Below are 22,491 nucleotides of genomic sequence, written 5' to 3' on the forward strand. Positions count from 1 at the left end.
GGGTTCTGCTGGGGCCACTCCAGAGGCTGCAGAATTGCTCCAAATGTGCCTCCACAGCCTCCTTGGCTTTTATGGGGGGCCATTCCCAGGGGTGGGGCTGTTGGGAACATTCATGACCCGCAGACACCTGCGCGCCCACCTCCTGCCCCAGTGACCGCAGGTGCCCGGCTCAGCCGCGTGCACTCCGGAGTCCTCTCCCGTGGGCCACAAACAGCTGAAATCACTCCACTCTTTAGAGTTAGAATCAGATCATCACAAAATTTTGCCCTGTACCTACTCTACTCTCTTTCCAGAGCTTCTTGCAAGGGAAACTCCCATGCCTGAGATAGGGTTCGGAGACTTTGGCAGCAGGATGGGTCTGCGGGATGGCAGAGCGTGGGCAGGGCAGTGGGAGAAGTGGCTCAGAGAGCAAATCTGTGGGGCAGGATGGTCACATGTCACTTTTTCCCTCCTGCCCACTTTCTGGGTGTCCCTCTTTCCTGAAAGACCCAGGAGGAACATTATTGCCTTCCCCAGGAAGCAGAGTCCTGACACAGCGGTCACTTTGGGGGTGGACACCCAAGGCAGCCCCACTAGGTTGTGGGGAGAAACGCATGGACAGACCTGAGTGGGTGGAGCATGGGGGGTATAGACATACCTGAAGGGGTCTGGGGGGGTGCAGACATACCTGGGGGGCATGAAGGGTGGAGACATACCTGAGGGGGGCATGGATACCTCGGTGAGGACTCCGGGGGGCAGGGAGGGCCCCAGAGCTGGGTGGAGGGCAGCCCCTCCCACAGAATGAGTTAAGCACATTGAGCACTTGGGGTTCTAGTTTGAGGTCAGGCCCTCGAAGGCTAGCCTCTATCTTGATAACTTAGTTCATTTTCATACATGTAGATATTTTTTAAAATGCCTAACTGCACCGAAATTAAAGCCAGGTCTGAGGAAGGCACACTGCTGTGTATTCGTACATAATCATCCACACTCAGCCTCTGCTGGAATCAGCTCTTGGAAGAAACCAAGGGCAAACGTCGTTAAGCACGTTTGCACCCAGACTCAGCGGCACAGAGGAGCTGCCCCGGCCTAAGCAGAGGCTCCTCTGGCGTCAGCGTCCAAAGAGAGGTAGGAAACCGGAGCGGTGATGGGGTTGTCCCAGGCAGGGCTTTCCACAGTGGCAGAAGCCCAGGAAGCCACTCTGCATCCTGGTCCTTGGGCTCAAGCCATTAACACCCCCTGTTCCATGCCGGGCAGGAGCTCATGAATAGGCAAACCCAAGTCAGCCCTGTGGACAACCCAGATGTGGCACAGGGCCTGTGTTGTGTGACAGGTTGTTCATGTCCTCTCCACCCTGGCCAGACGTCTGAGCTCCCCATCCTTGCTCCCAACCCGCCCAGCCCCGCTCTACTGCGCGGAGGCGCCTGGAGTGGCCTCTGCTGGAACCAGGGTTTCCTCTCACCTGGGCTTGGCCGATGCCTCATAGGAGCTTCAGCAAGAGATGCTTTAACGGGTGGTAGCGGGGAGCAGGTGGCCAAGACTGCCCATGCGGGCTGTCCAGGCTGTGGCACAGCCGAGCTGCAAGTCGCACCCCCCCCCCCCAGTCTGCTCAAGGGCCTACTCCATTTGTTCCAGTGCTCTGGAGAAGTTCTCTAGAGCAGCTTTGAAAGCTCGCAGCAGGAAAGCTCCAAGTTCGTTGCTTGTTTCTTGGATATCTGGGTCGAAACTTCCAAAGAGGGGCGTGCACACCTGGATGTCGCCCCGACCAGCCCGAAGCAGCACTGCACGGAGGTCCTCGGCAATCGCGTCATATTTCTGCTGGTCGAACTTGGACATGGCCAGGTCGTCCTGGGGGTAGGCAGTACCCTCAGGGTAGCAGTCCTTGGGCACTGGGAACTCTGCACGCCGCAGTTTGGGCAGCTCACAGAGAGCCACAAAGAGGCGCCTCAGGGCCCGGGCTGACAGGGGGTTCCCCAGGAAGCGGAGCTCGCACAGCTCATGGCAGGGGCTCAGGGCCAGGATCAGCATGTTCACGTGGCTGTCTTCGATGTCGCATTCCTCCACGGTGAGGACCCTCAGCGTCTGGGCGGCCCGGCCCAGCAGCCGGAAGAAGGTGGAGGGGAACAGGCTGAACAGGCTGTGCCCACTGAGGTCGAGGACCTCCAGGTGCACGGCATGGGTGCAGTCTGCCAAGAAGGCCATATCTTCATGGTTCAGGGAGCAGTTGGCCAGGTCCAGGGTCCTCAGTGGTGTCCGTAGGGGGCTAGGGCAGGGCAAGAAACAGCACAGGTGAGGGGCAGTCCCAGGAGGACCTCTGGGAGGAATTAAGATGAATTCTAGCTCAGGAGTCAGCAGACGGCCCAAAGGCAGAGTCCACTGCGGCCTGGTCTTACTCAACCAGACTGTAAAATGGTTTTTACATCTTTAAACAATGGAACAAATCACAAGAAGAATGATACTCTGTGACATGTGGGAATAATACAAAACTCAATTTTTAGTGTCCATAAGTAAAGCATCAATTAGAATGAGGGTTGCTCAGTTGTGTACTGTGGAGCAAGGAGGGGAAGGGCCATGCAGCCATCCAGCCCAGCTTTCCTACAGCCTGGTACCTGCAGCCCCTCCCACGTGCTGAGGCCAGCATCAGCAGATGCACAGCTATGGGGAGACCCTGCTCTGAGCAGCAGGTCTCAAGGAGCTTGTGAAAAACACACTTTCTCAATGTACCCCACCCTGGGGATATTTGGTTTGGGTCTGATGCCACCAGGCTGAGCACTCGCTGCAGGAGAGCCTGTGGGGGGCCCCACACCTGTGCCGCTGCGTGCTGAGAGCTGGCTGTCTGCCCACCACACTGTCCTTCCCCAGCCCCTCCTTCCGGGTCTGTGCTGCGGGCCAGAGTGGCCCTCGTGAATAAGGAGGTGACCATGCCATCCTCCTGCTCACAGCCTCCAGGGGCTGTGATGCTCCACCTCCCCACACTGCCCTGCCGTCTGACCCCAACCTTCTCTCTGCTGACCCTTGACCCGTCCATGTCAGCGCCTCTCGCCAGCCTGCCACTCTATGCAACTCTATGCCACCCCAGGGAGTCGGCCTTCCCTGACCCCCGGCCCTCCCGTGCTCCCACAGGGGACCCACTGACCAGCTCCAAGCCAACACGGTCTGCAGAAGCGGTGAGCTGCATATGCAGCTCCCGCCTGGTGTTCTCTGATTCTCGGATCAGCCGCCCTGTCCTGAGGACTCCCAGCAGCCACAGTGCAGAGGTAGACCCTGAACAGCCACATCTGAACGTGGACATGGACGACCCCACCCTTCCAGCCCACCAAGCCTTCGGAGGAGACCACAGCCCAGTGGACCCAGTGGAGCTGGTTCTTGAAGGTTTTGTCACCATATTGCCCATTGTTGGGGTAACTTGTTATCAGACAGGAGAGGAGCACAATCACTCTACCCTGTCCAGGCCTTCTGGGGTAAAGGCAGAGGGAGCCTGGAACGTCCTGACTTGTCAGCAGCCAGGTCCCATCCCATGGTCCCTCATGCATCTTGGGCCTGCCACCCCCACCCCAGGCCCCCATCCCCATCACCAGCCCTGCACGAGGAGCTGTGAGCAGAGACCCCACTCACTTGGCCTGCCCTCTGTGTTGTCACCCCAGACTCACCCAAGCAGTTTCGGAATCTTTCCTGTCAGCGTGGAGAAGGCCACACTCAGCTCGTTGAGCTGGCTCATCTGGCTGAGCTCCCAGGCGATGGAGGTAAGGAGGCGGTCCTCGCGGTCAGGGCTCAGGGTGCTGCTCGGGGGTGCGTCGAAAGCCTTGGCAGGCAGCGTGAGTGAGGCCAGCCGTGGGAAGCCCACCTGGGCCAGCAGCTGCTGCACATGGCCAGCATGCAGCCGCACGTTGTGCACGACCTCTAGCCTATGCAGTTCACCTGGCCCTGCCAGACGCAGCACCTGCATTAGCTGGCTGGGGCCCAGACTGTCTGCTCGGAAAGAAAGGCAGTGCACGCGCAGCGGGGCAGGGCCAGGCCCCAGGGCACGCAGCACCAGCTCGAAATTGCCCTCTGTGACAAAGAGATCAGTGAGGACCCGCACGGGGGGCCGGACCACGAGGGACGCCGCCTGCAGCTGGCAGCAGGTCCTGGCCAGCAGCTCGGTGCGGCCCCACCTACCCAGAGCCCTCCCGCAGGGGCACTGCTGCACCTGCACATCTCGGACACCCGTGAGGTCAGCCACGCGCAGCCGCCACGGGCCCGCAGCCCGGAGCACGTGGTCTGCGAGGCCCTGCACGCAAGCCTCCAGGCAGGGCCTGCAGGTGCGGTCCCGCAGGTCCACCGGTGGTTCGGAGTGCGGCCCGAGCAGCACGCTCAGCCGGAACTCCTCCAGGGGCCAGCGCTCCATCAGGGCTCGGATCACCGCCGCCTGCTCCAGCAAGTAGCTGGCTTTGAACAGGAGTGGGTAGAGGTTGTGGGCGACACTGTCCAGGCTCTGCTGGGCCACCTGGGGGTGAGACACCAGGGCCTCAGCAGAAATAGAGCGCAGCGACCTCATCGTGCCCGCACGCAGCGGCCCAAAAGCAAGACGGAGCTCTCCCCTTGAGATCCTCCCGAAGATGGATGCCCTTCTTGCTTATTTTTAGCTGCAGCTGCTGCGAGCAGCTTGCCTTTGGGCAGAAGCTAGTGAGCAGGCTCTCTGGTCATCTGACGGCTATTTTGGTCATGGGTGCTTGTTTGGCTCTGGCCGTGGAGGCGTCTGGCAGTGGCCAGCTTGTCCTTGTGGTGCTCAGCTATGCAAGCAGAGCTGTCCCAGCGTGTGGCTCAGGGGCACCAGGCCCCCAAAAAGTGCTGCTCATGCCCAGGGCAGGGGTGGCTCTGGCTCTGGACCGGGGAGACCCCAGATGAAGGCTGGTCTGCTGCCCAGGGCCATGTTCCCTCAAAGTCACAGGAGCCAGGCTCCCTGGGTGAAGCATGTCACTGACGTACCCGGATACAACAGAACAAAGTGAGAGAAACACGTCTCATTTATTTATGTTCCTCAAGTTTGGATCGAATCAGCATTGAAAAAATGAAGAAAACATCCTATAGTAGCTGGAAATGGCAAGGTCACCATGGTGAGCACCCAGGTGACCCCAGCCCCTGCCCCACGTGGCTGCCGCTCTGAGGACACCTCGCAGCATGAAGCTCATTCAAGGCCTGGCATCCACCCAGGCTCCTCCATCTGGTGTGGGGTGGTCCTCTTGGGGCCCCGGACACACCCCAGACCTCAGGCCCAGCTGCTGTGCCCTCACCCCAACCTGGGTCCCTGGCCACAGGTCACTACCTTATTAAAAACGAAAGAAAACCGAGATTCCAAATATACTCAGAGGTGTCCCTGTGCCTGGTGTCCACTCAGTGGGGCTGCTCCAGGGGACCATTGCCCATGGGCCTGTGTTGCCTGGAAGACTGGGGAAACCCCGGTCCCAGAGGGCTTGTTGGGCCCTGAGACCATCCAAGCCCGCCCGGACCTCCCCACGGGAACTGAGGTATCGCCAGCTCCCACCCCAACCTTGGTGCAGCAGTCAGAGTGGCAGGGCCACCTGAGCCCCCAGACTGGGTGGAGGGCTATGCAGGGGGGATGCACAAAGGCAGGCGGGGCCCGGGCCGTGCTGACCCCATGGCCAGTGGCTGAGGTGGGGGTGCACCAGGAGCCCCCAGCAGGACAGCCTCAGGCTACAGTGGAGGCTCCTGTGCTCCCTGTGACGGGATTGTCCTGGAGGGGCTCATTCTCTTCCATATAAGTCACGGCTGGGAAAGGAAGGACATCCTGACTCAGACGCCGCGGCCCTCTCCCTCCCTCCCACCAGGTGCCCAGGCTGTGCGTGGCATCGAGTCTGTGTCTGGGAGGTGCTGCGGAGCCCTTGCACCCCTAGGGTGCTCTCAGACTCACAGACACACATCCTGTTACAGAAGTAGTTGCCTGGACGGACAAGGTCAGGGAAACAGACAAGAGGGTGTCCCCTGCGAGGCTGGGTCCCTCCTGGGTGGTGCCCCTGGCTCTGGGCCCAGACAGAGCCTGCCGGGGGGCCACCTTGGCTGGCATTGTGATGCGTCTTAGAGTAAGAGGGTTCTGGTCCCACAATGTGTGAGTCCTGTGTTTGCTGTTCTGATCCCAGAACATGAGAACACAAGGGCATGTGAGCTTGGCGCAGCCTCTGCAGGGGCTCCAGGCCTGGCCTACAAGTGGGAGGCGGGGAAGCCTCTGTTCTCAGGACAGTCCCGACACGGGGGTGCCCTCCCGACAGAGGGAGTCTGGGGCAGGCAGAGCTGATCTCCACCGGCTCCCACAGAGGCTGAGGGCCCCCTCCTCTTGGAGGGATACCCGAGCTCTCACAAGTAACCATACCACCCTCTTGGGTATGTGGTTTCAAGGGGGCATAGGCACAGGGTCCTGGGGAAGTTGGCCTGGGGGTGCAGCCTTGCTGGCCAGGGCGCCCCTCCTGGGGGGCCGTTAACATCCAGCCATGTACTGTGCTTGGAGCATCTGGCACAGGGTGGAGACCTGGCCAGGGAGTCTGGCTGGTTGTGGCACCCAGCACCTTAGGGTGACCAAGGATGAGTGAACCCTCCCATCACTTCAGGGGGAGCCAGGACACCCCCTCTCCTGGGGAGTGTTTTGCTCGATGGTCAAACCACTGCCCAGAAGCCTTTGTCTGGCAGAAGGAGAGGACGTCACGGATCAGAGCCCATGTCACTTGTCATCAGTCGTCCAGAAGATCTCTGTGAAAGACACTGGTGGCTCCCTCTCCCTGGTCTCCCCCATGCCTCCCCTCAGGGTGTGTCCGGGCTCATCTGTGCCCTCAGTGGCAGGCTGGCCCCCATGCTGGCCGTGGGCCCTGGACACGGGGGTCTCAGGAGGGGGGACTCACAGTCATGGAGTCCTGGCTGTGCCGCTGCAGCTGGGAGCCCCTCCTGGGATGGCAGAGGAGGCGCTCGGGTGGCCCTCTTCACGCAATGGCCCAGGGAGCCCGAGGCCACTGTCCCCCGGTAACATGTACTCAGTCACTGCAAAGAGAAGCGGGGTCAGGGCTGGCTGCCCTCAGCACTCAGGGCCCTCTGATGTGTCAACAGACATCACCAGCAGACTGATGACAGGATGTTTGTGAGGCCGGGTCAGGGCAGGCAGACCGGGGCTGGAGTGCAGACACCATGTGAGCAAGTGTCCACCGACCCTGCTCCTGTGAAATCATCCGACAAGGGAGGTGCTCAGTGGCCTCTCCCCTCTACCAGGCGGCTCAGAGGTGAAAACAGAACACCAGGCCCAGGAAAGACCATGTGGCTTAAAGGAACCTCAGAGCAGGACGGGACCAGGTCTCCGCCCCAAAGGGCTGCGGGAACCTGTCCACTGTCACCGCATGTGAAGCTGTGGCCATGGCCCTGCCATGCACGCACCACCTCCTGCCTGAGTGGCTTCTGGGGGCTCCACCCCGGCTTCGGGACGGGGATCACAGCACTGTCTGTGCAGGAGCCACAGTGGCTGAGCACAACCCCTGGCCCCGACCATCACGGCTAGTGGGGCTCCTCGGGGGAAAGAGAGCCCCACCTCCAGACTCAGGCTTCCCTGTGGGACATGCCAGCCCTGCAGGGGCTGGGGAGGACACCGCCGGGGAGGTGCCACGGCTCTGGGATGGCAGTGTGGAGTGCCCAGCTGTGCTCCCCGTGGGCCCGTCCAGGACACAAGCCTGACCCAGGTGGCTGCTGCCATTCTGAGCAGGTGCGCAGCCCCCTGCACACCTGGCCCACACCCAGGATTCAGGGCAACGCCTCCACCTGGGCAGAGACACGACTGTGGTCAGCCGGTGCCCTCAAAGACGCTGTCGCTGGGGCACAGGTACACTGGAGGCTTGGGGGGACACATGTCCCAGGCAGCATCACTCTGAGGAGGGTCCTCACCTGGGTGGTGTTACTGTGGGGTGACGGGTACTGTGGGGGGTACTGCAGGGTACTTTGTGGGGTACTGTGGGGGCTACCGTGGGGGTATTGTGGGGGATACCACGGGGTACTATGGGAGGTACTGTGTGGGTACTTTGGGGAGTACTGTGTGGGGTACCATGGGGGTACTGTGGGGTTACTATGTGGGGTACCGTGGGGTACTGTGGGGTGCACTCTGGGGTATTGTGTGAGGGTACTGTGTGGGTACTGTGTGGGGTACCATGGGGGTACTGTGGGGTTACTATGTGGGGTACCGTGGGATGTGGGAAAGCAGACTTCCATGATCCTCCACTGCAGGAGCTGAGATAACCAACCCCTGCGGGTCCCACCAGCACCTCGGCCCCTGCATGTGGGGCTGAGTGCTGGCCCCTCCGTGTGTGGTTGGCCAAGCGGCAGGGACACAGCCCACAGCCCGCGTGTCACTCACAGGAGGCTGCTCATGCTGCATTCCTGCTCCCGGCGGCCACAGGTCTGCTTGGCCTTCGCCTCTACCGACTCCCCTGTTAGTCCTCTGTTCCCCACTGTCTTCTTACGTCCAGGATGTGTATGTCCCACTGGCGCAGCCCCGCAGTATCGCTCCACGCCACAGAGGCCTGGAGCCAGGCAGAGGCCGCCATGGCTGGATACCTTCCAGGTGCACACGCCGTCCGCCTTAGCACGTCGATGCTGTTCTCACATATGCCGTGCTTGTCCCCAGGGCCACTGCCCCTGACAGATAGGTAAGCGGCCGAGCCTTGCGCGCCGCCTCCTATTCCCCCCAGGGTCACCGTCCTCCTCCCTGCACAACGTCCTTTGACCTTTCAGGTCTGCTGGTTGAGCTGTTTCAGCCTTTGCACGAAAATGTCCTTGTGTCACTGTTTCTGAAAGACATCCTTGTCACGTTGAACTCGTTTGAAGGTTTCTCTGTTCAGAGCAGCAAACCGTGCCCCCCGCGAGCTATGTGTGGTGACAAAGATGCTGCCGCCACCCTCCTCGCGCGCCAGACAGCTGGCTCTCGCTGGCCACTTCCCAGATGTTCTGTCTGTCACTGTGTCTCCAGCCTGCGTGCTTGGGGCTCATGGGTCTCCTCTGGGCCTGTAGGCTGACACCTGTCACCAAGTCAGGGAAATATTAAGCCATAGTTCCTTCAAAGTTTTGCCATCTCTCCATTTTGGGGACTCTGTTATGTGTTTGTTAAGCCACTCCAAGTCATCCACAGCTCACTGATCTTCTTCCTTGACTTGGTGATTCTGTGTCGTGTTGATACGTCTCCACTAAGCTTTTCTTCTGTTAAGTCGCGCTGTTAACTCTATCCAGGGAGGTGCTCACCTTAATGATTACAGCCTGTTATGGTGCTAAGTTTAGTCCGTCCCACCTTCCCTGCTGTGATGTAACGTTCTAGATGTCAGGGACACAGAATGATGGTGTGAAGGCCAGAAGGACACAGAATGATGGTGTGAAGGCCAATTCTAACAACCCCATCGGTTCCAGCTGGTTTCGCCTGTTTGCCCTTGTCATGTTCCGCTTCCTACTTCCTTGCATCAGACAGTGCAAATCTACCCCATTGGCTGCCAAACATGTGTGTAATCCTATAAATCTCCTTAACCTTTGCTCTCGGATGCAGTTAGATCACCTGTACATGCCCTGCATTCATGACCTGGTGCAGGTCAGCAGGGGTGTTCAGTCCAACATGGTGTCCTGAGCATGCCCTCGGAGGACCTGCCACTGCCCTGGAGCTGCTGCCCGTGTGCTGCTGGGAGCAGGTGTGTGGGGTACTCTTTAGTCCTCCAGAGGCTCCAGCCTGGGCAGTCCCCTCAGGTGCGGTGCTGACCAGCCTTCTGCTGGACCCAGGCCTTGGAGACTTCTTGCTACACGGGGCTCCCCCGGGCTGCCCTCCTCTGGGGGTCTGCAGGCTCCCCACGTGGCTCCCGGGTGCCCTCCAGGCAGAGATGGGAACGACCATGGGGCTCACATCACAGTCCCGTCTCAGGTCACTACTGGTGGTGGCAGATGTCCTAGGTCTTAAAATCTCATGTCATATGCTTTTGTCTATTTATATTTTGTTTCATCTAGGTTTTGTTTGCTTGGTTGTTTTAAATCTGTTTCCTGTGATGTTTTAGGTGAAAGTGAAAATTTTTGATGTTTTTTTGATTAAAGAAAAACTATAATGTGTTTAAAGACTTTTGGAAGTCTATAAAGGCAAGTGAGTTAATTGCATAGGTGCACCGCTGACCCCTCCCCCCACCCCCCCCCCCAGAGTGGCTGGAGGCTGCAGCACCTGCCGCTCTGGAGCCTGGGTGCACTCACGTATGGAAGGTGGGCTCCCCGTCTCCAGCTCCAGCTCCTCCTCCTCCTCCAAGCAGGTGCGCATGTTGTGGGGCCAGGGGCAGGAGGCAGTGCTCAGCAGGGCTGGGCTGGCAGACGTGTGCGGGCTCAGTGGTCCCAGGACAGAGGAGGACTGGCTGCTGGAGGAGGAGGTGCTGCTGTCTGAGATGGTGGAGTGTGGCCTCTTAAAGGGGGTGGCACGGTCACAGGGGGGTACAGCCACAGGGGCTCGGGTCCACAACTCTGGAAGGGGACAGAAAGCAGGCTGATCTGGCTTTTGCTCCACACGTGCCGCCCAGATTTGATAATGAAGCAGCCATCTGAGAACCCAACCAAGTCCCCGCTGAGGTCAGTTTGGGCATGATGTGGCCACCACCCGTCCAGCCACTGTGCTGGCTCTCGGGCCCACAGTCAACACCAGGGCCCCAGTCAGTGGGACAGGGTGAGAGAGAGGGCTGAGGCCATGTTACCTGCTGCCTTGATGGCCCGGTCATTAACGGCCGCGTCACTGGGCTGGATGTACACGAACGGCTTGTTGCCAATCCCCATTGACACCATTTCTTGCATTCTGAGTTCTAAAACAGAATAACATAGGGCAACTTTCCAAGGAACTGCTTGGCTTTAATACTCTCCCGACAATGCTGTGTACCCAGCACCCTCCATCCAGACCAGGAGCATGTCAGAGCCTGGCCCAGCACCCTCCCCAAGTATCGCTGGGACCCAGAGATGCTGGGGCTCCCATTCTGGCACCTACACCTGGTCTGGCCTCTCAGGGAGCTCAAGGAGTCGACAACAAAAAGGGGGACATGGGACTCAGAACTGGGGGAGTAGTAGGGGCTGGCCCTGGGTGGCCCTCTTCTGCCCACCTCTGTTCCGCAGAGCCTGCCGCCACAGGATCTGCCCTATCACGTGGGTCCAGGCCATCTTGACCTCTGCAGAGCTGGCCTGGAGAACATAGGTGTCCTGGGACTTCCGCCGTCTGCGGAACCAGATCTCAAACCTCAAGCCGCTGTCTCCGATGTTCTCTGTCATCCCAATCTCAGCCGTCTATACCAAAAGCCGCAAGTGGCAGCAGTGTCAGCAACTTCTGATCCTCACTTGAGGAACTGACCATTCTCTGGCCACCATCTGACCCCAGCACCTCAGTGCTAGAGGCTCTTCACCCAAATACCAAATGGGGGGCTGAGGCTGGACGGGGGCCCCCAGGACAAACCAGATTCCCGCCCATGTGCACTGACTCCCTCCTGGAGCCGCAGTCTCCCCACTGGAGAGAAAGGGAGGCTGGACTGGAAGGCTCTCTAGTGGCCCGCGGTGGCTGTGCTGGACGGGGCCACAGGACCGCCTCTGATGTGCTCCTCTGCAGGTAAGGGTTATAGGCTCCCTGCGGGAGGTCTAGGAGCTCAGAACCCTGTGGGGTGAGGGCCACCCTTGGAGACTGGCCCAGGTTCACCTTCACCACAATCGGAAATTAAGTTACCGACTGAGAAGTTTCCCAGCTGCTGAACCAGCCTGCAGCACCATAAAGGACCAGTGTGTCCGTGTGACTTCCTGATTTCAGACACAGCCCCATATGTCCTATTTCACCGCTCCCACCCAGGGGCGTCAGGTGTGAGGCGGGCATGTTACCTTGAAGGACTGTTTGTACGTGTAGGTGTCATAACCCCCGTCCACCTTTCTGGTCTTGCTAAACAGGATGAGGTCTTCGAAGAGGAACACATGCCTCAGATACTTTTTCCTTCCACAGCAAACGATAAACTCATCCTGGCATCTCAACTGCCCCTGCTCCTTCAGATTCACCTGCAGATGGAGCAAGCCTCCCTCAGGGACCTGATCCCGCCCCAATCCTTGGGGAGAGAGGGACTGGAGGTAGAATCATCACCCATGGTCAGTGCTCACTCGATGATGCTTCCTCCTAGACCCCAAAGGACGGGGCTGGAGGGTGGCTGGGTGGGTGAGCACATGTGGCGGCCCGTGCCTCTTTTGTCCACATACCTGGCCCTGAGCCTCTTCTGTCTGGCTGTTCCTGACTTATGCCCCTCACAATAAACTGGTGATGTCATAGTGAACGGTCTCTCTGGGTTCTGATCGTTGTGACCAATGGGTGCTGTGGGGGGTGGGGCAGTCTTGTAGGATGGAACCCGTCACCTGTGGGATCTCACCCCACATCCATGCAGATGGCGTCAGGGTTGAGTTGAATTACAGGACACCCGGCTGGTGCCTGAGAATTGCTCAGATGTATGGGGAAAACCCTTGGGGCCAGGCAGGGCTCCTCTGGTCTGCATGGAGCTCGCAGCAGAAGTACCCTTGTGGACATGGTGCTAAACTCTCACCTGTTTCTGCATAAAAATACCCAATATAGCGTATGTGGGAGTCAGGTTACGAATTCTGTACCTGAGCCACCCCTACCCCCAGAAGTACCCCCCAAGCTGCAGTTTGGGCTGATGGCTAGTGGGACCGCGTGGAGTGTATCCCAAACTGTGGACACCACTGCTAAGTCCCTCCTGTAACCTTCTAGCCCATGGATAGCCCTGTCCTGGGGGCTTCCTGAGCATGGCTGGTCCAATCCCAAATGACTCGGCTAAGTCTGCTGAATGGGGGCTTCTGGAGTGACTATGCCGGGGTACCCCGAGTCCTCCATGGCTCTCCATGGACAACTATACTCCATGCCGGACTCCATCTCTGCTGCTGGCCACAGCCTCAGATCTGCCTTTTCCAGCTGACGCCAGAGGTCCCACCTTCAAGCCCAGGTGGGGTCAAAGGGCAGGGCAGGGCATTGGCACATCCATGGCTGTGCGCACACAGGCCATTTCACCTTGCAAGGCACCCAGGGCTGCTCAGTGGGAGGACAATGCATGCAGGGTGGCGGCCAGAAGGGCCCACGCTCAGATTGCGGTTTGAGACTCTTGATGCAGTTTTTAGCAGGGCATGAACATTTTCATTTTCCCTGGGAACCCTGTGACTGTCCCTCCGCTGTCAGATACCAGGCGTTCTGCTGGGGACAGGACTCCTCTTCTAAGCTGGTCCCATCCTGCCACCATGTGGGCCGTGTGGATGCCGGGCCCAGGCTCCCAGTGTTGCTCTGCTCCAAGCCTGACAGCCAAGTAGCCCCAAGGTGGATGGTTAGCCACTGAGGGCCTGCCTCCTATAATGCCCCGCGGCTGCCCGGACATGAAGCCCCTCTCTGCTCCCCTGACCCGCTGGCCCCAGAGAGGTCTCAAGCTTCTGGGGACTTCCCCAGAGGGAAGCTCATGTACTCTGGCCCCAGGCCACACCCTCCCTCAACTCAGGACAGCCCGTCAGGGCCTCGGGGCACTCACGTCACAGCCTCGGACAGCGTCCATGGCCAGCAGGTCGTTGCCGTGGCGCAGCTGGAAGCGGACCACACCCTGGGCGGCCCGAAGCTCGCTCAGCTCCTGCTCTGGGACGGGGCAGCGGCCAGCCTCCCTGACCAGGTCCTGCAGCAGCAGTGCGTACTTGCCCATGCGCTGCACCGGCTTCAGCAGGTAGGAGGCCAGGTCCATCTTGTCACCCAGCTGCCGCTGCTTGTCCTGCAAGGGCCGGGGCGAGAGGGTCAGCCGGGGCCAGGTGGGGGACAGCGCGGCTCGTGGGGTGGGGGGGTGACCTTGAAGAAGGCGTTGCCATGGCTGCAGAGTAGGGCATCCGACTGGGGCTTGTTCTTGCTGTAGAGCGCGTACATGCCGAACTGTTCCTCCTGCAAGAAGGGAGGACACCGGGCACCTGAGGGGGGCCAGGTCCAGTCTCTGCCTCTGCCCCCACCCTCTGTGTGCTGTGCCTCCCACGGGCAGGAGACAAGGAGGCTCAGCGCTGCCCTGGGATCACGGGGGCTTACCAGCACATTGATGCCAGAGATCTAGAATTGGGCGTTACAGGGCGTGGGGGAGAGGGCAGAGGCGGGCCTGGGAGGGGGCACGGGGAGCCCAGAACCAAAGCTATGTTGACATTTGAAATTCTTGCCGTTGTTGTCAACATAAAGCAACACAGAGTTCATCTTCTGGCTAAAAGCACCTTCTTAGAAACAGTTGAAAAGATGCACCATGGAGTTGCTTTCACCCTCGGGCGTTTCCGTTGTGGGTGTCTACATTAGGAATGCGGAGGCCGCGTCTCACCTGCCCATGGCACAGGTGCCACTGCGTCCCCACTGCCTGGATCACTGCGTAGGGACTGCTAGGTGAAAGCATTTGTTTTCAAACTGAATTCAGAGTTTCATTAACGATCCAGACAGGGAGATATTCATATACACAGTTGGGAAGACTCTCACGGGGAGAGCAGCCCTCGTGTGGGGCACGTGCACAGTCCGGGAGCCTCCGCAGAAAGCCTGACCTGGCTTGCTCAGATGGCGGGCTGGCCCGGGCCCCGCCTGGGAGGGAGCTGGCCGGCTGCAGCGGGAGGACTGAGGATGGGACCAAGTGGGCTCCCGTGTACAGGACGTGAACTGCTTCGGGCCAACAGCCTTGAGAGGTGAGCAGAGGGGTGTGTGGGTGACGATGCAGGCAAGGCCTCCAGCGTCGTGCGGCTCTGGGGGCCAAGGGTGCCTTCAGGTGGCACCAAGCAAAAACACTCGATGTGATCAGAGCCACAGCCTTCTTGTCTATTTTGGGGTCTGTTTATTGCTGGGTCTGCACGGATCCAAATCACCCGAAACGTGGGCGTTGCCAGACCCAGCCTCTCAGAAGGCACCCTGGGCTGATGTCGCCTTCGCCTCCCACAGGGGCGCCTGCCGTGTGGACCCGGTGCCTGGGAGGGAGGGACTCACGTGTCTCAGGAACCCGCGGCCTGCTGCCAAGGGGCAGTGCTGGCAGCGCTCCAGCTCCGCCAGGAAGTGCTGGCGGTGGAAATCATAGAGGTTCTCCAGGTTCCCAAAAACGATGCTGTGCTTCCCTCGGAGGTCCTGGGGCAGGTCCGTTCTTTCCATTTCTGGAAAGTAATGGTCAATGACATACCCTAAGGACCGAACATACTCTCTCTCCGTGGACACCATCTCAGCCATGATGTGCTGCAGTCGGCTGCTGGAAGACAGAGGCGGTGGACACTCAGGCTGGTGCAGGCCTCGGCCTCACTCCAGGCCTCGGGAGACCCCAGGTCAGCGTCCCTCCTGCTTCACATAGAAACAAAATGCTGTGCAAGCCCAGAGGAATAAACATGATCGATCATACGGGGCAGCAATGAATCCTGTCACGTGTGCTCTGTCACCTGACACTGCACCTTTGATGGAAACAAGTAAGATGGGAGATACAGGAGGTGCATATTAGAAGCTGCTCGCATGAAGTGCCTCTATACTGTTGGTCACAGCCTTTTAGGATAAAAGATCCTTCTAGAAGATGGACAGGAGAGACTGCCAGGGCCCCTAACTTCAACCTGGAGTCCTCTGCCAGGACGGTTCTGGCAGGAGGAGGATTTGAACACTGCAAAGAGGACTGTGGTGGGAGCTCCAAGACCCCGGGAGCCAGGTTCCCATGCACTGCTAACCTACCAGAAGGGACTTCTGAAAATTCAGCTCTGTGTGGTGGAGACAGGGGACCCAGAGGCCAGAGGGGAAGCACAGAGCCTCGGGGCCTGGGATGGGGCCGAGGTGGGCAGTGGGAGGTGGACAGAGGGCTCCCTGAGCTCCCGTCCATGCTGTGTCCAAGCTGGGGATGCGTCCCTGTTTCATGAGGCCCTTCAGAGGCGCCAGAGAGTTTCTTCCCGGCTGCCAGCAGCTTTCCCTGATTACTCAATTCCCAGATACTCATGAAACTTTATAGTCTTTTTTTTTTCTATTACGTGGATTTGCTTGCTTTCTTTTAAACTGGAAAGCCGTTAAAAGCAACCGATGATAGGAGATACACCTGCAGTCAGAATGGCTGCTGGGTGTGTCCATCTGTAGCTGGAGAGCCTGTCCCTTCCCGTCCCACACTCCCCACACCTCCCAAATACCTTCTGGCTAGTCAGGAGCCCTGACCCTCATGGCACTGCCCCTAAGACACCTGAGGCCCCAGCCCCAGCCCCAGCCCCACAGCACAGTTCCTGTCCATATTTGCTGAAAACAGGCACCATTAAATATTCAGAAACAACACTAGTGTGGTCTGAGGATTTGGAACAAATGACTTGGAAACTGACACATCAGGACATAATGGTGGGAACTGACTACTGGCCTAGTGACAGGAAGTCCCTCTGGGCAACTGGCACAAGGCCTGGGTTTTCACGAGAGTGGGTTAGTTTAACGCTTTGTCCTACGGGCGCTGGTGCGGGAGGATATGCCTTGTGCGCTGTGCTGTGGGCCCAGGGCCTGTGACAGGTGAGAGGGGGATGGCTTCCCAAACTTGCTCCCCCCAGACTGAGGATGTCCGCTGTGGGTGCCTGGGGGCTCTTGGCAACTGGAGGGCCCCTATTCCTGCGCTCTGTGCCTCTGGAACTTTCAAGATGTGCTCAGGGGAGCCGGAGGGTGGTTCTAACCTCCGGAAAAACCTCTCAGGTGATCCCAAACGAAACCCTCCTGTTCCACCTCAAGTTTCACCCCAAATAGAGTACACGGGAACCTGAAACATAAAGGACAGTATTTGGTGGCCAACTCAGTTCAGAGATGTTCTCTGCCTGAGGAGGAAGCATGTCCATCAAGCAAACAAGCAAAGGACACGAGGAAGATGCCCCACTTCATCCACCCCATACACTGACAGGCTAGCAGTGCAAGCGGCAGGCTGTAGCACCAGGTGTGTCGCTACCTGTCATCAGGCCTGGGTGCACTTCCTGCCCACATTTCCATCCTATGGTCAATAAAAGATATATTTTTTAATACAAATCTTCTTAAAGATTAAACAGATTCACGGACATCTCCATTTGGGCAATGGGCAAACACACGTACTTCTCACCTCCATGCTGAAAGACTTTTCCTAAAAAGTAATTTTTAAGGTAAAGTCTTCATACTTCAGGTGTGATTTTCTATAAATTGGTCTCAAATGATGTGAGCTGGTTGTGTAACTGTCAGAGCGGGTGAGCCATGAAAAAAGGAAGTAGTTTTCAATGACTATTCTGAACACAGGGAGGTAAATAACATCTTATCTAAAATCAAATGCAAGTGTGCTACCCGGACAGGACACAGTGGACCTGGAGGGATGTTTGTGGATTGCACTGACCACTACACCCACAGGCTGGAGGGGTGTCCGCCTCACCTTCCTGCTTGCTTGTTCCCGTCCTCCTTGGAAGGGTGGGTCCTGGAGGGAGAGGACAGACTCTGGTTCCGAGTGACCAGGGGGCTCTCAGCATGTGGCCTTGATGGGGGTTTCTTCTCGGAGGCCACGGTGCTGGTCACCTCCAGGCCCCTGATGAAGACCCCAGTGTGGCCTGGCCAGTGGGAGTCTCTGAGGCCACTGTCAAGCTGTGGAATCTCAAAGCTTTGTGTTTTTCTCATAGTTTTCTTCAGAGAATGTTTCCTGGGGTGGGAGGCAGGTGTCTGGATGGGCTCAGGGGAGCAAGTGGGGCTGTCGTGTGGGGAATGCACACTTGGGGCCAGGTGCTCATCCTCCTGCCTGCGCAGAGAGGCTTGGCCAGGGAGGCCAGGCAGCAGCGGGGCCTGCTCCCCAGCGGGACACTCCAGGTCAGTGGAGGGCGTCCAGGATGGCTCATGGGGCCTCCTCTCAGCCTCCTGGCCCAGCTCATGCTTCAGGGGTCTGCGGCCCAGAGGCGGGGTGCCAGGATCTGGGGTAGCCCCAGACAGGGCCTCTTGGAAGCAGAGTTGGGTGTGCTGGCTCTGCAGCCATAAGGGGTGCCACCGATGTAGGGCCTGCGGGCTGCCCAGGCCTGCCACTGCCATGCTTGCCCCAGGGAAGCTCTGTGTAGTCAGCTCTGTGGCCTCCTGGTGCCAGCAATTCAGATACTCAGCGACGGGCTGCGGGCCCAGGTGTCCCAGGCACTCACCACACTGCAGCATCCACCTGTCCACCTGCATGGCAAAGGGGGATGCTGGTCAGGACAATGGAAGACTGTCATGGCCCCCATGGCCTTGCCAATCCCACCCAATCTCATGCAGCTAATGAGCGACTCAGGTAATCCTAGTTCATGCTCCTTTTGCTCTGCAGGTGCCCCAAATCCAGGACCGTGGTAACCAGATGGCCAGAAAAACAGGAAGACCTCTCCGCCCACCAAGGGAGTTGCTAGCCAGACTCGCCCCAAGGGCAGGCAAGATGAGTTTGCATCTGAGCCCAATGGGGTCTGAATCCTCTACAGCACCTAAGAATAGCAGGAGGAGTTGTTCCAGGGATGTCGGATGCCAGGGCTACACAGACTATGAAATCGGTCATTCCACACCTCTGCCTGGTGTAGAAGGCCATGACGGGGACAGAGAGTCCCTAGCCCTGCCCAGGCCTTCCCTGATGCCTTAGATCCCATCAGGAAGAGCTGTGCTCCTGGGGATTCTGGCCCCAGCAGCGTGACAGCCAGGCAGTTCCAGGGTACTGGTGAGTTTGCATGGCATGTGCTGTGCTGCAGCAACTGTTCTAGGGTCTCTGGCAAGAAGTATACTTTTACAGCTGAGCTGAGAAGCACAGAAAAGTTCACGTGTTCATTTTGCTTGTCCCTTTGGAACAATAAGTTCCTCATACAGTGGCTGAGATCCCAGGGCATGCTGTCGGGGGTGGGGTGCTGGCCACTTGTCCCAGGGTGCAGCTCACTCTGGCCTGCAGGGACAGCGTGCCCTCCATGTCCATAGCACATGCAGATCCCTTGGAGGTGATTCCACGGCGGATGTCAGACAGATGGGCCCCTCAGGCCAGTGCTCCCTGCATCCACTTAGCCCGGTGCTCAGGCACTGTCTGAAGTCCCAGATCGCTTCCTCTGCTGTAGCCCATGAAGAAACTACCAGCATCAGCCTGGTGCTCACTCTGTTTCTATGTGTGTCTTCTGGTGTGGACACTCCATCAGCTGGCTGTGGAAGGTCTAGAACCCGCGCCGCCGCTGCCTGTTCTTCAGGCAGAGCAGCTCCAAGAGGCCAGGAATTCCTCTCCTCTTTCAAATCATAATTTGATCTATTCAGGAGAAGAATTTTGTATTTTTAAATGTGTGAAGGTTCCATGGTCATGGGGGAAGGGAGCATCAGACACACTCAGGAGCTGGTTCGCACGGCTGTGCACCCATCCTGATGCAAACCAGCCACGCACTCGGATGTATCATCAGTGGCTGCACAGCATCATTGCCTCTCAGTTTGTAACCGCTGTTTCTACCTATGGGCCCCTTTCAGTCTGTGGATGGGAATCAACAGGTCTTCATGGCTCAAGGGTGTAACTGGGCAGGCTGTTTGCAGGAAATGGAAATAAGATAATTGAAATATGGATCCAGAACTTTCCATCTTGCAACTTGTTGCTATGCAAAATATATCCCAGAGATACTCTTTAGGTGGTGGCACAAGGACACTCTGGGGCTGTCTGGGAGAGCTGGGGTGTGGAGGGGGGCAATGGCAGCCCTGCCCACCCCACAGCTTCCCGTAGCAACATCGTTCATTCACAGTGAACACGTCCCGGGTTAGGACTTCATTTTTATGCATTTTCTCCTTGGACAGCAACGCCAGGGGTTGTTAGGGACCACAGAAGAGGTGATGGATCTACGGCCACTGAACTCTACTGTGACCCGATGCACAGGCAGAGGAGAGACATCAGAGCACACACGCTTCGTAGACAGAGTAATAGAGAAAAATGTCAAATCTGGGTTTTTACAAACATGACCTGAGAACCTCTGGATAGAAGAGCAGGAAATGGTCAACGGAGCAGAGACCCCTCAGGGCTGAAGTCCCACCTCTAGCCTCACAAAAAGAAATTCTGGTTGGTTTGAAGATATAAATGGAAAAATTCAAACCATAAAAGTTTTAGGGTGGAATGCATCAATCGTTCTGTGACCTTAAGGTAGAAATTTCAATCCTAGGCAAAGCTGAAGGACAATCACAAACCAGGGAAGATGTTCACCATGTGACCAGAGGTGAGTTACATGCATAACAGTGAAAATTCGAGCTGTGCAAGCCTGCCAGTGTGTGGAATAGCCATTTCTTAGAGAATAAATACAAATAACCCACAGACAGATGAAGAAGTACTTATTTTCATGTCAGTAGGAAGAGATGCTCTCCAGGCTGCTGCTGAGAATCTAAACTGGGCAGGCTGCTTGCCAGGCCACCTGGCAAATGTGTAAAAACCTCAGAAATTGCAGCCCTAACCCCACCATCCCTGTCCCTATGAACCTATCCTAAGTAAATAATCACAAAGTGTGAACGACAGGTGCAGTGATGTGCACAAGAGTGAGAAATAGGAGAGCCCAGGACTTGGGCCAGAGCTAGATAAACATGGAAGGTGAGGCTTGCACACACCACCATGCATGCCGGCCATCCTGGGGACCCAACCTGAGGATGCCCTGACAGTGGCCATCCCCCTGCCCTGACAGCCCCAAAGGGACACACGGGCCTCCAGAGAAGGCCTCCAGCCCCTCTAGACCTTGCCCTACACTGACTGCTGGCCATGCATGCACTCCTGCTTCACATTCTCTTATATGGAAATAGTGGTTGATAAAAGCATAGGGTTTAAATAAAAATATGTGGAAACTTTTGAAAGCTTCTATATGCATATGTATATGGAGAAAAGTCTGGTTTATAATATACTGCATGTTAACATTAGTTATTTCAGGAGCAGAGTTTTTTTTTTTTAAGATTTTATTTATTCATGAGAGACACACACAGAGAGACAGGCAGAGACACAGGCAGAGGGAGAAACAGGCTCCACGCAAGGAGTGCGATGTGGGACTCGATCCTGGGTCTCCAGGATCACGCTGTAGGCTGTAGGCGGTGCTAAACCGCTGAGCCACCAGGGCTGCCCAGGAGCAAAATGTTTTTCTCTTTTGGTTTCTCAGACTGGAGTACTTACCTGGCCTCGTCCCTCCTGGAGCATCCTTATTTCCCGTAGCCTCTCCAGCTCCTGCAGACATCTGTTGGAGGTGAGGACCAGCCCATGGACCTCTTCGTCCACTTGGTTGTACAACCTGGAGGCGACCTTGATGGCATCCCTGGAAGAGAAAGTGTCAGAAAACCAAGTCCTGACCACTAGTTGTTCATGGCAATCACCCGAGGAATATGCTGTTGGTGACAACCTAGTTAAAAAGGGAAAACTGCACTCTTTACATCCTTACATCTAACACAAAAGGGGATGCTCCAAGGAGGTCCACAGCCAGAGCAGGAACAGGAACATGCCTGGGAACCACGGGTGCATGCCTCAGAGGTGGTAGGAAAAAGTGGTGGGTGGACAGGGCTCCCCAGGACAGAATTAGACAGAGAAGCATTCAGTCAGGACCTCTACTGAATCCATTATGGTGGGTTTGCCTTCCACTTGAGCATTCCAAGGAATCTACTACATTTTTTGGAGGATACAAACATAGATAGACTTTGGTCCAATGTGTGCCCATGGGAAAGAATGGAGGTTTGGACCCCTGGGAGCTGTTGCATGTGACAGAATTGGACATCTTCCCCGGGGATGGGCTGCCCTAGCACGACACTCACTGGTAGTCTTGGCTGCTGCCAAGCTGCTCCCTCTTCAGCCGTGCCAGCATGGTGCCACCTTCTAGCCGGAGGGCAACCAGTAGTGCATCTTCCAGCACACACTTCATCATTGCCTTATGCTTGTTGATTAAGTCTGTGACCTCCTGCATGGGGTGGGAGAAGCATACATAGAACCCTCTCTTCCATGGGGAGTGGACCTATATTCTTGTGCTCATCAATCAAGCTGAAAGCAGGGTTCAACCAACACTTGACACCTGCCCCAGCAGGAAAGTAATGCTGCCCCGGATGCTCTCGCCCAAGGGATGGTGAAACTAAGGACAGGAAAAAGAGGGGAAATGTGGAACTTGGCAGCAGGAGGAGAGCTTGGCATTTGGACAGGGACGTATAGATCTTGCCCACACACCCTGCAAACTCCGCCGAGGTGTCTCTGAGGCCTCTCTAGGCTGCTGATTTTCCTCCAGCCAGTCTACCTCTGTGTCCCAACAGTAATTACTCAGGCATTGGTGGCACACCAACACATGTATTGGTTGCAGTGGTGTTGTTTCTCTTCTGGGCATGGTGGAAGTTTTTTTTCTTTTTTGGTCACAGGGGGAGGAAGTGGTCTTTTGGAAGTCCTTTGCTAATTGAAAGGGATTTCAATCAAAATGGGTTTGAAAATCTCTGCTATGGATGATGGATTTGGATAAACCTCTTCCCATCTACCTACCTGTGAAATAAAGTAAAATACATGAGAACCT

General features: G+C 57.2%; 2 protein-coding genes and 2 long non-coding RNA genes across 8 annotated transcripts in view; 2 read left to right on the forward strand and 2 right to left on the reverse strand.

Annotated features, from left to right (window-relative positions):
* Positions 1–923: 923 nt before the first annotated feature.
* Positions 924–10,151, reverse strand: LRRC14B (leucine rich repeat containing 14B). 3 transcript variants are annotated; one of them, XM_072807440.1, is made up of 4 exons: positions 8,357–10,151; positions 6,867–7,002; positions 3,627–4,462; positions 924–2,239 (listed from the first exon to the last, which is right to left on the reverse strand). In XM_072807440.1, exons 2-4 carry the CDS (start codon positions 6,870–6,872, stop codon positions 1,594–1,596), a joined length of 1,488 nt encoding a protein of 495 aa, XP_072663541.1. In that variant the 5' UTR covers positions 6,873–7,002; positions 8,357–10,151; the 3' UTR covers positions 924–1,593. The 3 variants fall into 3 exon arrangements, 2 of the variants coding, with proteins under 2 accessions (XP_072663541.1, XP_072663540.1); XR_012021736.1 differs by lacking the exons at positions 6,867–7,002; positions 8,357–10,151 and having other exon boundaries at positions 924–1,264; positions 1,439–2,239; positions 3,627–4,935; XM_072807439.1 differs by lacking the exons at positions 6,867–7,002; positions 8,357–10,151 and having other exon boundaries at positions 3,627–4,935.
* LOC140622016 (uncharacterized) lies at positions 1,604–5,319 on the forward strand. The gene is made up of 3 exons (XR_012021741.1): positions 1,604–3,348; positions 3,621–3,719; positions 5,002–5,319. It is a non-coding gene; the product is annotated as an uncharacterized lncRNA (long non-coding RNA).
* A 2,180-nt stretch (positions 10,152–12,331) lies between the features above and the next one.
* Positions 12,332–22,488, forward strand: LOC140622015 (uncharacterized). Of its 3 annotated transcripts, none has more exons than XR_012021740.1 (4): positions 12,333–13,736; positions 18,306–18,683; positions 19,781–20,193; positions 21,112–22,488. It is a non-coding gene; the product is annotated as an uncharacterized lncRNA (long non-coding RNA). The 3 variants fall into 3 exon arrangements; XR_012021739.1 differs by having other exon boundaries at positions 12,334–13,736; positions 20,140–20,193; XR_012021738.1 differs by having other exon boundaries at positions 12,332–13,736; positions 18,306–20,193.
* Positions 13,949–22,491, reverse strand: part of PLEKHG4B (pleckstrin homology and RhoGEF domain containing G4B) — a 70,511-nt gene continuing 61,968 nt past the window's right edge. The window contains exons 10-13 of the mRNA XM_072807436.1: positions 21,755–21,897; positions 21,126–21,264; positions 17,400–18,169; positions 13,949–15,260 (exon numbers count right to left, since the gene is read on the reverse strand). Coding sequence (XP_072663537.1) covers positions 14,921–15,260; positions 17,400–18,169; positions 21,126–21,264; positions 21,755–21,897 — 1,392 coding nt within the window. The 3' untranslated portion in view covers positions 13,949–14,920. The remainder of the gene's footprint in view (positions 15,261–17,399; positions 18,170–21,125; positions 21,265–21,754; positions 21,898–22,491) is intronic.

The sequence above is a fragment of the Canis lupus genome, chromosome 31, assembly GCF_048164855.1.
Source record: "Canis lupus baileyi chromosome 31, mCanLup2.hap1, whole genome shotgun sequence".
In the NCBI taxonomy this organism is placed as follows: domain Eukaryota; kingdom Metazoa; phylum Chordata; class Mammalia; order Carnivora; family Canidae; genus Canis; species Canis lupus.